Below are 18,614 nucleotides of genomic sequence, written 5' to 3' on the forward strand. Positions count from 1 at the left end.
GAGTCATTTGTCACAGTAAGGTCACGGGTTTGACCACTTGAGTAGACAAATGCTCTATAAAGTGGCCTTTAGAAAGACACCGAGCCTCTAATCACTTGCTCAGACAAATGCTTAAAATACAGAAAATGAATGCAGATGAGTGAGCAGCAGAAGTAGTGAGGCAAACAAACTGCGGCATTACTATCACGAGTAATAAGCAACCGTCGCCTTCCACCCAGCTGTAAGTAATTCACTTGAAGTGCAGTGACTAATTCATATGAAATAGTATCCATCACTGAAGAGATCTCCCATCAGCCATGCAGCGCACTTGAATAATGCAGCTGTTTTGCATGATAATGAGCGAGGCCAGGGATCACACTTCACTCCCCTGCAAACTAAATGTCTAATGTTACATAAAGAATGTACACGACTTGGACTGCACGGGGTGAATGTAATTACAGCGGCGGAGTCAAGTCTCAAGCAGGCCTGCTCAACTAAATAACACGGTTGTTTAATCCACTCCCACTTTATGTAGTACAAACAGCATTATTTCAGTCAAGAATGTATCCTTTAAGTTGCCATAACGTCTCTAACTGCTGTGCTGTGACGTAACTCACGATGAAACTGAATATCTGAGCGGTTTTACAGTAAAAAGAGGGATTTAAATCAAATCATTCACATTTGATTGGGCTGCTAAAAAGTGGGCACACACCTCCCTCACCTGTTGGGAGAGATGAAAGGGAAACTTTGCAGATTTTGCAGATGAACTGCGCCCGGAGGCAAAACTCTGGTCATTTTGCTTCGTCATCTGGTAGACGTTCACATTGCATGTACTGCCGCGCTGCAGTGACAAAGAGTCGCTTGAAAATCTGTAAAGTTTCCCTTCAATGAATTAGACATCAGCCACATTGTTTTGGAAATGAAAACAACGTTTTTGCCCACTGATACACAAAAACACACCTCTTCCTGTCTCTCTCCATAATCCTCTGTTAGCTACTACGATCAAAGAACGTGTATTGATTTGATGCACAAACGATTGGCTAGCTAGTCGCTCAAAGTCTCATTTGATTGAATGACTGTTTGTTAACGCCCCCGAGTGCAGGATGAGTCATCCAACATATGAAACGTTTACAGGAAGAGAAAAAAGACAGGGATATTGATCAGATTTTGATATAAAAATACAGTTTTTTGACATATATTTGGCATATAACCAGAGATAAATGAACAATTAACACATTAAAACTGGGAAAAAGTATTTTTTAAAACACTATCACTGAAGGGCTGCTGTTGTTGTTGATACTGGATTTCATATGTATGGCATAATACAATTTTGAAGCGTCAAGGATAATTAGTCATAACGTATTGGCGGCTTATATTTGAATGGTAATTTTGGCTATTATATTAATATTATTTGCCACATAAAACACAAAAAGCTAACGCTACCTAAAATAGGCTGTTTCAACCATCACTGTTTAAAGGTTTTAGTGTTGGGCTTTTACATGTATAACAAAATATCTGAGAGGAAAAACTAGCTCAGTGAAATGCCAAACCATCTCTTAGAAGCCGTAACAAGTATGAAACCTGACAAGGAGAGGAGTACAACATGTAACTGCCAAACTAGAAAAAGAAAAACTGACCCTTTTATATACTGTCAGTTCGGTATGTTGTACAACTATTGCATTCTTACAACAATAACTTTTGGTCAAATGTGAGAATATATTTTTATACCCTGATGTGTAGCTGTCAACGCTAATGAGCACAAGTAATGAAGGTCATCAAAATCACCCCCGCTCTACATCTTATGGTTAAGAATTGTAATTTATCAAATACATACGAAAATAGATGAATAAAGAAAGTAAAAAGAAAAACAACAAGTACTCTCAGAGGAGCCTAATGATGTTATTGCCAATCTCCGTAGTTATGAATTGCCAGAAATAACAAGTGTTATATATATTTGTTTGCGAGACATATAAAATATAAAAGCGTCAATGAAATACTGTATGTAAAAACGCAAGACAATAAAAGTCAGCCCTCCGGTACAAACACTCCATCTAATTAGAGAGTGAATAGTAAATTACAGTAGCTGAATTGGCAGCGACGCCAGCAGGCGTACGAACAGCAATGGGACTGTGACCAGATGGAGTCTCACCTCGAGAGAACACCGTTGGTCCCTGGTAGCATCAGTGACACCTGTAACATAGGCGCTAAAACAAAAAGGTCAGCAGAATCCATCCATACCGCTCCTGTTCTCTGAGGAAATCATGTGGGATGAGCTTGAAAACAATAACACGGACTGATAACTTCCCTGAGGCAGCTGTTGGGGTTGTTACTCCCTTTGGGTCTTAGAATTACAGCACTCTCCATAGTCAGCGACTTATGGTAGAACGGTGACTCGATGATGCAAATAGGCCCTGTGGTACCGAGATGCTGTACTCGCTAATAATCAGCACCAAGGGCATGGTGTCACTCAATATATTGAAGCTATAGTAACTTCTTGTGTTGATGGTATGAAATGACCGTGAAATACAGAAAATGCCTTTTCCCCCCACAGGAGAATACCGTGTCAATGCCACCCTGCTTTTCTAAACAGCAAGTGTATTTTTATTTTTTTTACCATTGCTGTAAAACTCAGCTAAGTTGTTCATATACACAAACAACGCGTCAGCAATTCATTCAGTACTGCTGTTTATTGGGCACAGCAAAAGCCAAATAAAGACGCCCTCATTACAGATGGCCTCTGATGTTGCTCCACGGCAGCGTGCGCCATCAGCCATTAAATCGACCGTTCGTATCAGGAGACTGACCTTTGTCAAATGGAAAAGAGAGACACTATTTAGAGCCATTTCATATGAGCAAACCAATAAATGAACCACATAAAATGTGAGCTTACCCAAGCCAATAGGATGGAAACATGCTGACATTAGCTTGCTGCTTTTTAAAGGCAATGAAACAAGACAGGGATCTTATTTGAAAAATACCTCTTAAAAATAATTGTGAAATATATCATATGTGTGACAAAATGATAATCCTAGAATAAAGAAAATGAATGTCCTTGTAACTGAGTTTTGAATAAGGCTGAGTGTCCATATAGAGTTTAGATTAAAGCTCTGGCAGGGCGCTGGGGATCACTACATCTACAGATAAAGTATTGATACACATGAGTATCGCGATATTGCAGTATGTTATGCGATAATGTATTGATTCTCCAAAACAATGTATTGATTTTTAATTAACATCTTAAAAATCTGACTGCCCGCCATCGGGCCTGATCACTATTCGATCTTCCGGAGGTTGTAGCAAGCTCAATTTAAGCCAGCTTGTTGCCACCTCTGAATGTGTTCTGAGCGATCGGATCTCAATGCGTCCTCAATGCGTCTTGAGTGCGTTCACACCTGTACTTAAAGCTTGTAGCGAGCTCAATTTAAGCCAGCTTTTCGCCACATCTAAGCCACTTCTGAATGTAATCTGAGCGATCGGATCTCAATGCATCCTCAATGCGTCTTGAGTGCGTTCACACCTGTACTTAAAGCTGTCCACTTGTGATTGGATCACACAGGACACATGTTAATGCCAGGTCTGAACAAGGCCTGAGTATCGTTTAACTTGAATCCCTTTGTGATAACCTACGACATTCTCCCCATAGAATGTACTGCACGTGATCTGAGGGACACACAACGTGACGCAGGTTAACTGAGGTAGTCATAGCTTCTTGGTTAGGGCCCAACATCCAATAGAGTCTTCACACATATCGATCTCTGTAAAGAATAACCTTATCTGGACACCTAGTGAGCCTCAAGAGTCTGGTAAAGGGTTAAATACCGCCCGCCAGGAAGTGACCTTCAGAATGCGGGCGGGGGGGGAGATTCACTTGTACTGCTGATCCCTATTCTCCTCGATCAAACATCAATAAACGCCTCTGCGTAAGACATCAAGGTCCCCTGAAACTTCTCAAAACCACAAGATAACCTGCTCTTAGATTCCCATCACACAAATTAGCCAATGATTACTAAGTGCATAAATAGCTGTTAGGCTGGCTGAAATTTTATCCTAGGAAAAGTTCTGATTATGAAATTGATGTGCTGATTATAGGGTACTCTTAGTATTATAATTTTCGTTTTTTAGAGCAGTTCTGTGAAAAGGGTTTGCACCAAAAAAGCGTACTTTGACTGTGATAAAAGAAGCACTTTGAAAGTTATTGCGGAGTACAAACTGTGTATAAGTTAGGATAGGAGCAATTTTATATATACTGCATATATATATAATTATCAAGGGCCTTGTTAGTTGTTGCCCCAGGCAACTACCCACCTTACCTCATGGTAATGATGTCTTTCCTGTCTCACCTCACACTCTGTGTATGTTGTGTTGCATTATATTGATAACACAGTATACCAATGTCAAGATCCAAGTTGGCTAAAGAATATATTTTCCATACACAAGGTGGAAAGAAAAACACTTCACACAAAGCAACACATTGGCAATAACAATGGAACTATTGTCGAGATGAAGAATTGCAGCAGCTACACATTCACTTCAATGAGGAAGCAGAGATCTTTATAGACGCTGCGATGGATTAAGAGTGAACACAGCTATACATTTTAGCCTCAGAGCCTGAGTGTGTGTGTGTGTGTGTGTGTGTGTTTGTCAGGGACATACAGTATTGTATCACTTATTTTTTTCTCTACCCAGGGTCACTTTGCCTCGAGGTAATGCTTGTATCTTTATTTTTTATTTTTTTTCCAGGCTCACACTCTACTTAAGCTCTGAACCAATTTAACACAGACCGGGGAGTGTAGAGAGAAGCTTGACAGAGTCACTCAAATCCCCGTCTGCACCATATTGGGGGCATAGTGAGAGAAAAATGAGGGCGAAAGATAGAGGAGAGGAAAGTGGTCTGTAAGAGGAGGGTGCTGAGGGGAAGAAATAGATCTGCATGGAGACAGAGAAATGAGTTTCCATCTTGTATAAAAGGCAGTTTACTAAGCAGGAGTCGCCTGGCAAACAGTAAATGCATTACTTTATTGCCGTCTAAAATGCTCTTGCAGTGAGAGACGTCAGTAATCTCTTGTTAGTAATTGGATCCCAAGTTTGACAAAAACACATCTGATAAGCAAAGTTTTCATAGTTGGGTCCAGAAGCACTGGCAGCCATATGTATTTCCCTTTTATGCAGCCATTAAACTGATGGAAGAACTGGGAAGTGAAGGGGATGGGCCTAATTAATTCATTTGTCACTTTCAAATGTTCTCAGTTGTTCAGAGGCGTTTGCCAAACAGCCTTTAAAGAGTGGTATTATGAACGGTAATAAAAGCAGACCATGTAGATAGAGAGCTCCAAAAATGATGCGGTACCACCTGTTAACTCAACAAGCGATGAGACGCAGTGCCAAAAATGGCTTCCCCCGAACAGAGTTAACATTAGGGATCTGTTAATTACTTCAACAACAGAGAGAACGAGTGTGCGTGTATGTGTTGGAGAGATAGAACGAGAAATAAAGAAATCCAGACTGCAATTCCAATGTATTCACTCGCATCTCACATTTCAATTATCAATAAAGCCGCACGCGCCAGGCTGGGCATCATGCGTCAAGAGCTAAAGCCGTGCAGCCGATGCGAGGTGCCCATTGTGCACGATGCATGTGAGTACAGCTCACCACTGAAAAGGCAAAGTGATAGGCAATGCCAGTGTTGTGACAAGCATGTCAAAATCTCTTAGGCATGAATAAACACTCTCTTTCAGAAGAGATTATTTTTGTTTTTGTCATGACAGAAGTAGTGTGTCTTCATCCCTGAGAGTGTGTGTATGTTTGTAATTTGCTGTGTTCGTGTGTGTGTGTGTGTGTGTGTGGGCACAGACCGAGAAAAAGGATGAGTAGGCAGTCTATGTTAGAGAGGTGAAGAATAAGAAGAACAAAAAGCAGAGTGTGCAGTAAGAAAGCTAGCGGGATGTGAATGAGGATCAGGACAAAACAAACTGAAAGCTTCTGCAATTTCAATTATATGACACAATAAAGATGCAGCTTATAAAACATTTAAAAAGCTTTTAAAAGGTGTTTATGAATCAAAAGGGATTTCCAAACAAAGCTCCTCTACAAATACTCTGTTATCATAGAAATTCACAAAATCTGCTGTATTGGTCAGAAAAGAAATGAGCACACAAATAAAGCTTTGGCTTCTCCAGCTCTCTGCTAGAGATTGCTGACTAATTGCGGTCATCGGTAATTCGGCCAAGCTCGTTCAGCCAAAAGATGACGAAGGATGCCAAATACGATTTGATACAGTTTTCTTTCTTCTATTGTCTTTTTGGGTTCATTCTTATTGTTTTGTGAGGAATCGCAGTGGGAGCAAACCAATCAAAACACTCACTCATCAGTGACAAACAAACAACTATTTTTCATATGAAGATTCAAAAGTGTCAAAAGGGACACTATTTTACTTTGCTTTGGACTGGCTTATCAGCCTGTGGTCATGTGCTTTGTGGAAGAGGAAAAGAAAAGATGGAAGCTGAATATAAGGAGGTATACATCACAGATTCACAGACTGCTCTCTCTCATAGACTCTCTAACGCCGAGGCCCGACTAGAACCAACAATGCTGGACAGGCGGCAGAAGTCACAGGAGATGGTCAACTGTGCATATTAGCCTACGGCCTCCAATAAAGAAGTGTGCCCCTCCCATCGCACCTTAACTGAGACTAGATTCCCCCCAGATCAAATCCTGATGTGAGAAATCTTCCTCAAAGCAAACTTAAGTGCAAAATACAAACTTGTGTCTCACCATCAGGGAGTAAACACCGTTCAGAGAAAAACTGACCTACAAAGTTGACGTCATTTAGTCCTGCCAACAAGTGAAGCACCTTTACTAATTGTTCATAATTGCTGGTCACTCACTGACTTTTCTTTAAAAGTATCATAGTGTATTATAATTCCCATTGTTGTAATACATTATAATACTTTTATAATGCATTATAGTGTGATTTTAGGTTGTCATTGTTTGTTTTAAATAAAGTAAAAATACATTTTACACGAGTAACTTATAATCATCACTTTAAAATGCATTATAAATGTGATTATAATTATTATTGTTATACAGCATTATGAATATTTAGGAAAGCTTAAAACTATAATTATACAGCACTATTAAACAATTTTAAGTATGTTTATAATGCCTTACAGACATGGGTGTTTGTTTTCTGTTACACTCAAACAACATTTATCAAGTGTTTTGATACCATACACCATTCATCACTAGTCCATCCTACTAATAGTACACTAAATCTACTTTTTATTTTTCTGAAATACCACACCAGGTGTAGCTTGTTCAACATACGGGCTGATAGGAAAACACTGTTCTTTTGGTGCAGTATCCTTGACGATGTCCCACAACCACAACAACGGGGGACAGTGGACAAAGAGAGCTTTCTATTTTCATAGGGGAGACTGATGTTTATTAGGCAGGGGACCAGAGCTGGACCAGGGGACATCTCTATCTGGGACAGGGCATTCATTCCATACGGCAAATACTTCCACCGTAATGAATCTGTGGGGAGGAAATCTACCTAATGAGGTAAGACCCACGTGACTGTTGAGGAGAGAAAATGAGGAGAAAGGTGTTGGAGGGGAAAAAAAAACATGAAAAGAAAGATGGGAATAGTTGGACTGGTCGTTAATAAGCCCACTGTAACAAATAAAGGGCTGTCAGGGGAGGCCTGCAGGGTGTTAGGTGTGTGTGTGTGTGTATGGACGTGTCACACCTGGTAGCCCAGCCCGGCTTTAGTCCTTATTAACCTAACAGAGAGTTGCACGGAAACTTCTGATCCAACTGTGCGCTACGTGTATGACCTGAACAACTTTGCATCCCAACTGTGAGAGTTTATAAAATGTGTCATTGTGATGTAGCGCTGAATGGTGTCACTTAAAAGGGTGCAGCAGAATGAATGAGGGTCATTTTACATGAACCATAACTCAAGCAGGTCACGCTTCAATCGCACAGTGCACACACGTGAACCAATCTAATCTGTCATGTCACAGCAAAGATGTAGAGAGTTCAGCTTTCTGTGAATGGAACACTGACTCACTGCTGTTTACCTGACACCTGACTAACTACCTGGTTATATGTAAGTCAAATAAATCTCAATTTCATCAAGTCATTTTTTTTTAATAAACAGAGGGCAACCTCCGGGTCTGAGAAGTGAAGCCAATGCAGAAGTGCCTTAAACTTGCATTCTTTCTAATATCCAGCAGGGAGCGACTCCTCTGGTGGCAAAAAGAAGTCTGATTGTATAGAAGTCTATGAGAAAATGAGCCTACTTCTCTCTTGATTTATTACCTCAGTAAACATTGTAAACATGAGTTTATGGTCTCAATCGCTAGTTTCAAGTCTTCTTCAATACAGCATGATGTTCATTTAGTAAATTATGGTCCCATTTAGAGTCAAATAGACCATAAAGCAGGGGATGCTTTAGGGCGTGGCTACCTTGTGATTGACAGGTCACTACCACGGCGTGGTCCGGTCTTGGAGTTGTCCGTGTTTTTGTCTTACAACTTTAACCCTTTCACAGTATGTTTTCAGTTTATGAAAGTTAATTGTAACATTTTGGTCGCCTGAAAATATCTTATTCAGCGTTCGGTTGTACTTAGCTCCACCCTCTTCTGTCACTTCTGGTTGCAAAAAAAAACAAGACGGTGACGGCCAAAATGCTAAACTCAAGGCTTCAAAATTAAAGTCCACAAACCAATGGGTGACTTCATGGTGACTACGTCTTCTTCTTATATAAAAGTCTGTAATAATAGATGTGTTATTTTCATAAAACAAGTTGTGTACAAAATACAAATCAACTGGTTAAGATTTTCAAGAAATGATAATCTTCAAGATAGAATAAGTCTGACCGCTGCACCAGAATCAAGGAGAATAACTTTAAGTTAACTGTAATGTTGATTTAAGTTTTTCCGGAGCGTATAAATACCACCAGACACCACCATTTAATTTAGACAAATAGTGATATAGCAGAACTGCAACCCACTTTTGTGAAAACAAGTGCATTTTATAGCAGCTCTCAAATCACAGTCAGTTTTGCGAGAATAAGATCATACAACAAAGTTTGGCACAAACCATTTTAGTCAGTCAAATCCTACAAAGTTTTGGCACAGAAAGAGCGTGAAGCAGAAACAACGCCAAACAAAGAGATTATGAACATCCTGCAAAACGCCCACACATGGTCGGTATACTCGCCACCTTTAAAAGCATTTTGCTGCGACCCTATCCAGCCTCTATGTACACAACTAAAGCTGCAGGGCTAAAACTCACACCAAAAGTGGACCCTTCTTATGAGAGCCGTGTGTTTGTGTGACCGAGTTAATGGCCTCAGTCACAGGAGGGGGCAGAGGGTTAGCGAGCAATAAGATGGACGGCGGAGGCAGAGCGCTGCCACGGGCTGCGGAGGGGGCGGAGAGAGAGAGAGGAAGATGAGGGGGGGGGGGACAGCTTTGATGGCTAATGCAATAACCACAGCTGCCACAGAACAACGCGGGATGATAAAGAGTCATCAGAACGGTCGAGGCGGCTCTTAAAGTGTGAAATGTGTCAAACATTGATGGATGACGGATAGCTAAATGGAGGAAAAGAAAGAGGAATTCATAGTCTCAAGAACACTGTCAAAAAAAGTCAAAAAATTAGAGCTGCAACAATTAATCCATTAGATGACAGCTATTAAATTAATCGCCAGCTATTTTGATTGATAATTCATTAATTAATAATCACTTTGAGTAATTTTTTTCTCTGGTTCTAGCTTCTTAAATGTGAATATGTTCTGGTTTCTTTACTCATCTATGACAGTAAACTGAATATCTTTGAGTTGTGGACATTTTTCACCATTTTCTGACATTTTATAGACCCAACAACTAATTGATTAATTGAGAAAATAATCAACAAATTAATGGGCAATGAAAATAACCATTAGAGCCCTACAAAAAATATTTCCAAAGTTTCCAAGTTGACGTCTTCAAATTCCTTGTTTTATCTGATCCAAAACCTAGAAATAGGTGTATTTCTATTATATAGTAATATAAATAAAACTTTTTTTTGGTAAGACTTTTCAATGAATGTTGCAAATCCTCACATTTAAGAAGCTGAAACCAGAGAATGTTTTACTTTTTTTGATTAAATAATGGTGGTTGGCGACAACAATTAATCAACTAATAGTTCCAGCTCTATAATTAACAATGTGGTGGCTGGTTTAATGTATTGGTTTCCGACCTGGGGGTCAGAACCTGCCATTGAGGGGTCGGCACAATAAATTGCAGATGATTACCAGCTTAGAAAAGCAGAAAAAAAACAAGCTTCTGCAAGAACAACAAGTCAAAAAGGTTGTGAATCACGGGCTCAATGGATGGATGGCCAGATGGATGAATGAGTGGATCAGTGCCCTGTCCTATAACTGAGGCGCAGCTCACTGTGAGCCTGGGGAGACTCGTGACTAATTTGTGTCTGGCGGATGGCAACACATCACCCGTCTGATCTGGGAGTCAACAGCATCACCACCAAGTATCACCACTTGTCCCCGAGTAGAGCGGCTATATCGGGATACATTAAAGACCCCCAGCTGAGCGCCGTACATGACCAAATGGAAACAGATGTCTGTCTGGTCTGCCTTCGCTGGAGCTTCCTACTCATCAGGAAGACGAAAGCAATTAATCAACTGTGATAGTTCTTTTTCCAATGGTTTCAGAGGAACGGGGATGTAATCAAAGCCAGGGTCAGAAGTGACACATCTGTGCTCATGAAGCTAATTTCACAAATTAGCAGAGTGATTGGTTGAGAACTTGAATGTCTCATATTGTAAAAAGTGAGATTTTGTGAGTCTTTCATATTATAAAGCAGGTTTATGTACTATATAAATACTGTGAAAGTATGGAAAAGCTCAACACAAGGCCCGTATTCAGAAACCGTCATGATTTCTGTACATTTATGGTTCCACAAATATACAATATTTAGACCATTATACACGTAAACGTAAACATTCTAAATATGTCCCACTTTATTTCCTGTCGCAGTGTAAAGTTGCGTCCGAAATTCCAAACTAACAAGCTATTTAGTACACTAAAACAGTATGTGAGATATTTTAGTATGTCCGAAACCTTAGTATGAAACCAGTAATACGCAAATTGCATACTATTTTCCGGTGAAATATTGCAGTATGCAACGTTGGATGCTATGGCGGCATACATATCCCACAATGCAATGTGGTAGTAACAACAATGTTGATAACAGACAATGACGGACAGGACAAATTAACTGTAAGTAAAGGATTTCACTTTTTTAGGCGTAATATATATTTTAAATTAATTCAGACTTTGATTCTCACAAACCGGCGTTTTGGTCACATGAGGTTGGCACGGGTTACCGTGGTTACACGTCTCCAACTGGCACAGAGGCTCTCAGGAAGTGACGACGTCAATTACTGCTCAGTGGGTCCGAAAAGATACATACTGCTGTTTATTCACAATGTTGAACACCTATTGAGTATGTAGTGCATAGTATGAAATTTCCAACAAAGCCTAATGAATGACATCACATGACAGGAAGTAAACATGGACCCAAGCTGTAGCCTAGCAACGCAATTCCGTTGAAATGTTCTAAAACATGGCGTTTCAGGCAAAGGGTGAATACAGGCATATTCAGGCAGACAGTATGAGAAAAATATATATATTTTTTTAACATTACAGCATGAAAACATGTTCTTATAGAAACATAAAATAAAAGTATGAACCTGAAAATGAGCATTATATGGGACCTTTAAATGACCTTCCATAACTAGTTAGTTACCTAGTTAATCAAGTGCACAACGCCACAATGTGCATGTTTGCGTTTTACTCAGTTTCAGTGTGTATTAGACTTTGGTAAAAATCACTCTCAACTTTATGTAGAGAGACCAAACCTACACATTCAAAATAAACTAAAATGAATGAGAACCCAAATCTGTAAATGCATTTATTAATTGCATCAACTGGAAAAGTCAAGGGGTGGCACTGTCTCTCTATTAAACATCTATTTCTATGGCATCAATTATTTGGTGTCATTTTTCACATGGTGAAAAAAAAGACATCCTCAAGGAAAACCTGTTTTATGACTTTTGGCAATTTCAATCTAAATGGGTTATTAGGTTTGAGAGCAGCTGGCATATCCATCTTTTTTATTGACAATGTGCCCCTAGTGAAGCCATTTGGGGGTCAAATAACTCTTAACTTTGAAGCTGTTTATCAATTTGCCATTCTCGAGAAGACGTGGTGACTTTCACTTGTGTGTGTTGCTGATTCTTTAGCAGGGTCTCTGTAAAAAGGGATGGCTTAAACTAGCTTAGGGAAATTTGAAAAGTGTCACAATGAAAACAGAAGTTAGCTTATTGAAAAAGGTACTAATAACGAAAAACTGTTTATCCTGTTTCGGTTCCTAACACTGTTGTGTCCCTTTTAGTAGTTAATTCTTTGCTTTGGCATTTTATGGCAAGTGTTTCTTCTTCTTCCATTGTTATTCTAATGGTATTCTACTATGTGCACCCATTGTTAAGTCAATATGGATTAAAGTAGCAGCTAAACGGACTATATGTAAATACAAAGAAGCCAGTGACAGGGCAGAACAAAGAGCCCCATCCAGAGGTTTAAAGTCATCCTTTTCACCCTATATGCAATCACCTCTCCTGCCTGTCACAAACCACAAATCCATTTCCAAACACAGAGTACAGCAGTGCTATCAGGTCAGACGCAGGCTACAGCCTCCTTCAAGCTGCATCAAAGGGAATATCTGCGTACCCACACACAGTCTGTTTGCCTCAACAGGTCTACAGTAGTTTGATGAAGAAATGTGTTACTCGCCATAACTGCTGAACCCCATGAACAACAAATGAAACGTGTCAAAGAAAAAGACAATTATTAGTATTGGAAAAACACAAATCTGGTGGATTAGTTACTCTAGGCAGAATGTGAGAATAGAGGTTAGACCATTGACAGTCAAGTGAGCGGTAGATTTGTCCAATCAGGCAAATGGAAAAAAGTTCATCCATTGTGCAATGTACTTGTTACAGGATACTTGTCTCCAGGAAATGTTTCGCCAGACCCATAGGCTGTATGTAAGAAGTGGACGTAGTCACGGTGACGTCACCCATTGGTTTGTGGACTACTGTTTAGAAGCCTTGAGTTCAGCATTTTGGCCGTCACCATCTTGTTTTTTTGCAACCAGAAGTGGCATAAGAGTTTGGCGCTAAGTACAACCGAACGATGAACAAGACATTTCTAGGCGACCAAGATGTAACAATTAACTTGTGAACTGAAAACACACTGTGAAAGGGTTAAAGTTCTAAGACGAAAACATGAACAACTCCCAGACCGGACGACACCGTGGTAGCCACCTGTCAATCTCAAGGTAGCCACGCTCTAAAGCATACCCTGCTTTATGGTCTATTTGACTCTAAATGGGACCATAGTTTACTAAATGAACATCATGCTGTATTGAAGAAGACTTGAAACTAGTGATTGAGACCATAAACTCATGTTTACAATGTTTACTGAGGTAATAAATTAAGTGAGAAGTAGGCTCATTTTCTCATAGACTTCTATACAATCAGACTTCTTTTTGTAACCAGAGGAGTCGCCCCCTGCTGGCTATTAGAAAGAATGAAGTTTAAGGCACATCAGCATTGACTTCACTTTTTCAGAACCGGACGTCGCCCACTGGTCAGATCACGGTGTGAATCACAAAGATAATGGAATTTGCGAGGCTTGACAGCCACAACGTGCAAATGATATTTCAGATGAGTAAAGTGTGAGTGATGGATGGTATTCTGTAGCCTTATAGGTAGCAATGACACAATGTCCTAAGTCAGATGTCCTAAGTGACCTGGTGGTGGAACTGTGACAGAGGAGGGTGTGATTATGTGCCGACCTATTCAAAGCCTTTATGAATAAACAAAACCTTAAATCAACTCTGTAAGTGGGAGCCAGTGAAGAAAGGTCAGCACAGCACAAATGTGGTTCCTTTTTCTTTTGCCAAAGTGGAGAGTTTTGGACTGGCTATGCACAGTGAATCACAATAATCCAGATACGATGAGATGAAAGCCTGCATAAGTACATGCCAAATTTGAAACTGCGACTTTGACCATAGCCCTGAGCTGAAGGAAATTGGCTTTCACAGCAGAGCTTTTAGGTTTATCAAATTTGAAAGCAAAATTACCAAAAAAAAAAAAAGCCAAAAGATTTTTGCCACATGGTTTAATGCATAGCTGTAGGGAACTAAGAGATCCATTTTCCTCTGTGAGGGTCTAGTTCTCAGACTGAGTGTAAAAAAATGTTTTTTGCCATCAAGCATTTAGTAAGCTCTAGCCTCTCAAAAATGGGCCGAAAATATATAATAAAAAAAAAAAGAAGAAGGTGGGAGAAAAAATAAATCAATGTGTTCAAAAAGAGAGGGAAAATGTAGTTTCATCTATTTTTTACTCAATTTGTTCTATAGAAAGACGACACTGAAAGGGTACAATACACCACCCAGTGAGCAATAGCTGTTTGCCTATAGAATATGGTTGTGTTATGCCAGTGCAGTGACTGTGCCAGATAGATTTTCTTGTCATTTTTATGTTCACGTATTTGATTATTGGAGTAACTACTAAGTGAAGTACTGACAGTTCTGTATTCTGTTATTTTTATGCATTGAATATAGTATAAAATATCCATAAACTGGGTCACTTAGTCAGGGGTCTTTAGTTTACTCAATGATAGAAAAAGGAGTCAAGGAAAAAGGTTGAACGACTGGGTTCAAACCAGGATCTGTTGTTATTTCCAAGAGTTTTGAGCGAGACAGTACGGATGAGTGGAATAAGGCCACCTGCAGGCCAGCAGGGATGCTGCCAGACACACCTTACCCACTGCGCCACCTCTCTAGTCTCTGTTGTTTCTACTAAAACAACAATAATTGTGGATAATGACTCCAGCGGAGCACACTGTGAGACATGCTTTACAATCATGTCTTTGTACGTCAGGTGTAATAATTACTTCACAATTACACACACACACATGATTCCCGTGACATCTGACTGATTTCCAAAAATGCTCTCTCTCCTGCTGGTTTGCATTCAGACATCTCGAGTTTAAGCCTAATGTGCCGACTGAACATCCCTAATGTGGATTAGCTATGCATGGTGGCGTCTGCCAGGAATCCTTCCCCTGCCTAACGTGATACGACTAAAAGTGCTGCCATGTTTGTGTGTGTGAGCGTGTGTTTTTTTTTTGCACAGCGCTGACATGAAACCACGCACTCTAAATAACTATAGCCTTACTTTCTGTTTAAACATCTACGGGATTATGAGAAACCTTTAATACCAGTCTGACCTGGAAAACTGAATTTAAAGAGGAGGAGATGCCAACAGGTACGCTGTACATACTGTATGCATACATGCAGTATTTGAAAGTTTTGTTTGAGTGTGTGTGGATAAAACTAGTAGAAGCCCTACTTAGACCTGTTACCTTTAAATCGAAGTCATGATGAAGCGACTAGGCTGTTTGTTGGATAATAATGCTGACTGTTCATGCTGAGAGAGCACTTTTGCTAATGAGTGATAGCAAAGGAGTGCAGATTCTAGTGATTTACTATAGAGAGCTGGTGATCCACAGTAACCCAGTGGTAATTTGTGAGAGCCAGGATATTGATGAAGTAGAGGTAAAAGCGGGGAAGATTTGTGTCTCAATAGCTACACGTGTAAGTGGATGTTCTATATGAATTTATAAAAGGGCGTGGGAAAAAAACGATTCACCTATGTATTGGGATTATTTTTTTATGATTTTTAAATATTTTTTTTTATGCCAGAATCAGTATATTTGCTTTATTTGAGTCTATGCTGAGGTAGAAGGAGTCTACCGTACTAGTCATGACTCGTAGTCGGACTAACCTGACGTCGTATCTGTTCCGTATCCGTCACCAAAACAAACCGCAGCGAGCCAAAACGACAAAACAGAAAACGGCGGAGAATCCACGGGGATACTATCTGCACCCTCACATATTAAATCCAAAATGGTAAACACTACAAATACAGTAAAGTATGGAAACACTTTGGGTTTCACTCATTGCCAGGAAAAGCAGAGCTAGACATCGTGGCTAAAGCTGCATGCTGACTCTGTCATGGACAGGAAACGTTATCGTATTGCGGTAGGTTAAGCCCGCCGTCACTCGCATCTCCGTAGTCAAATCAGCCGACGCTACAACTGTAGAGCACCCATATACTGACATTAGACTTGGTGAAAAATACATATATGGAAATAAGATTGATTGGATTATATTCACCAGAAGTATAAAACATTATATGTCCCTTATAAATAAAAAAAAATACCACTAATTTGTGAGGTCAAATTCTTTGATTTTTGGTTTGATGGAAGAAATGTAATAAATAATGCTTCACAATGACTGATATATTTGACTTCAGGACAGCTCTGATTACATACATGCTCATAATCAAACATTTTTAATGTATCAATTTAGATATTTTTCAAATTAAAAGTCCCTAGAAGTGTATGATTCAACTTTTTCCCATGGTTCATTTTTAAAAAATCGCAATAAATCGTAATATCAAATCACAATACTTGCAGAATCGCAATACTTAAAAAGTGTATCATCTCAGCCCTAATTTGTATGTATACATGTTTGCATGAGCACGGACTAAAGATCCGGTTTATGACACAGGAAGTGTAAATTCTTGGATGGAGTCCCAGCATGAAAAGCCTGTTAATAACATCTGTACACTGTTTATCTTCTCAATGAAAACACACCATTAAAATTCCACCATTAGATTGATCATTAAATCAACTTTAAGGGTGCCACTATAACATGATTTAGACGCCAGTGTTTGTGATTAGGACCGACTGCCAAGTAAGTGTACTGACCTGAATTGAAAGGAGCGTGATGACAGCAGCAAAGCACCGAGGAGGTGAATACAGCAACTGATAAAAATGTTTAGTGTCTGAGTGCCAATGTCAGTGCTTAGCTAGGAGACAAACTTGACCCTGAGCCACAGCCTTCAGCGCCAAAACACAAATGATTTGATTCTTTCATCACGATTGAATAGGCGGCTGACAGACGCAGCGTGATTTCCGCGGTGATTGATGCTTGTGACAAGAGCTTGACAGATGGCAACATGTTACAGAACGTTTGCTTTGTCTGTGTGTACAACTCTATTTCTGTTATACCGTTTCAACATCATCTAAAGTCAAAGCCCCACTGCAGCCTTCAAATGTATGCCTCACAGGTACCGCGACATCATTTGAGGGCAATTTTCGCTCACAAAAAGCATCAAAAGTGTTAACCTGTAGCACACTGCCATCAGACATCAAAGACAAACAGCCCCAGCACGGTACCGCTGTGATCCTGTGTTACAGCAGCAGTTGCGACCTAAATGATGTTTACCAATTGTTTTTCTTAAGGGGGAGTTAAACTAGAAAACACTTCCAGAGTCATGATATGATTTCACAGGATATCAGATAACATCTTTTTATCTAACATCTTCCTGAAAAAATATATTATGATTGTGAATTAATCATTTAAAAAATGTTGGCAGGTCCAAAATGAATGTTTTGTTTATCCGACGTTTGGTTCCCACTTCTAACCAGGCTTGGGAGCCGATAGTAAAATGACGTTGGTATCACGTGGTATCTCTGGGTCGTCAGTTAGTGTGGAAAAAAACGATAAATGGCTGAGATTGACGGTAAGTGCCTGGCAACGACTTGTTGTGAAGTAAATGCAATCGAACAGGGGAGGGTGAATGCGACATCTAGTGGCTGAATGTTATCAATGTTATTAAAAGCATCTTTAAAACCTCAAGTTAACTCATACTCCCAGTATCCCAGTTAATTGGATTTTTTAAAGCATGCATATAACTTGTTGAACAGAATCTATTTGTCAGTGTGTAGCAGCCCTCTGCAGCGTCCGTGTGTCAGTGTAACAACAGTCGAGCAGGTACCTTTGAAGAAGCAGTCCTTGCTGTGCACCACATAGATCCGTCTCCTCTCCAGGCAGGCGGTGCGGTAAACCTCGCAGTGGTTCTCGTAGAACCTGCCGTCCGAGCCACACACAGGCACAAAGGAGGGCCGGCATTTTTCCTGGCAAACGCACTCGGCGCGGCCGGTTTCTGCCATCAGCACGCACTGTCGACCCCGTCCGCAGTACGTCCTACGGCAGGGATCTCCGTCCGGGTCAGAGAGGGCTGGAAGAGGGAGAGAGAGAGAGAGGGAAGGGTTTGTTTAGGACAGGAGGAAGGGTAGATAAGCAAAGTAATAAAATCTTATAAGAGAGAAGGAAACTTCCTATATCCACAATGTTTTATTTGTCTTTATTACTCTCTGAAATAGAGTCACACAGAAGGTCGAGATCAGCCGAAGTTGCACAATGTAAAAATAAAATACAACCGTCCCATGAGCACAGATAATAGATTTCGGGGTGGGACAGACGGAAATATTGCGTCCTTGCTGATCCAGCAGATTTACCCTATTTTAAAATAAAATACCCAAATTGAAAGTAAAATATACAACTCCCTGAACAGCAACGAGTGGGTTCACATTGTCACCTTCATTCTTGAAAGCCACAAAGCAAAACAAATGTTAGCAGCAAAT

General features: G+C 40.0%; 1 protein-coding gene across 2 annotated transcripts in view; it reads right to left on the reverse strand.

Annotated features, from left to right (window-relative positions):
• fstl4 (follistatin-like 4) overlaps window positions 1-18,614 on the reverse strand; it is a 314,390-nt gene that overhangs the window by 118,066 nt on the left and 177,710 nt on the right. For both annotated transcript variants that reach the window (XM_037748469.1, XM_037748471.1), the window contains one exon: window positions 17,966-18,208. In XM_037748469.1, the coding sequence (XP_037604397.1) occupies window positions 17,966-18,208 (243 nt within the window). The remainder of the gene's footprint in view (window positions 1-17,965; window positions 18,209-18,614) is intronic.

Source organism: Sebastes umbrosus, chromosome 17 (genome assembly GCF_015220745.1).
Source record: "Sebastes umbrosus isolate fSebUmb1 chromosome 17, fSebUmb1.pri, whole genome shotgun sequence".
Taxonomy (NCBI): domain Eukaryota; kingdom Metazoa; phylum Chordata; class Actinopteri; order Perciformes; family Sebastidae; genus Sebastes; species Sebastes umbrosus.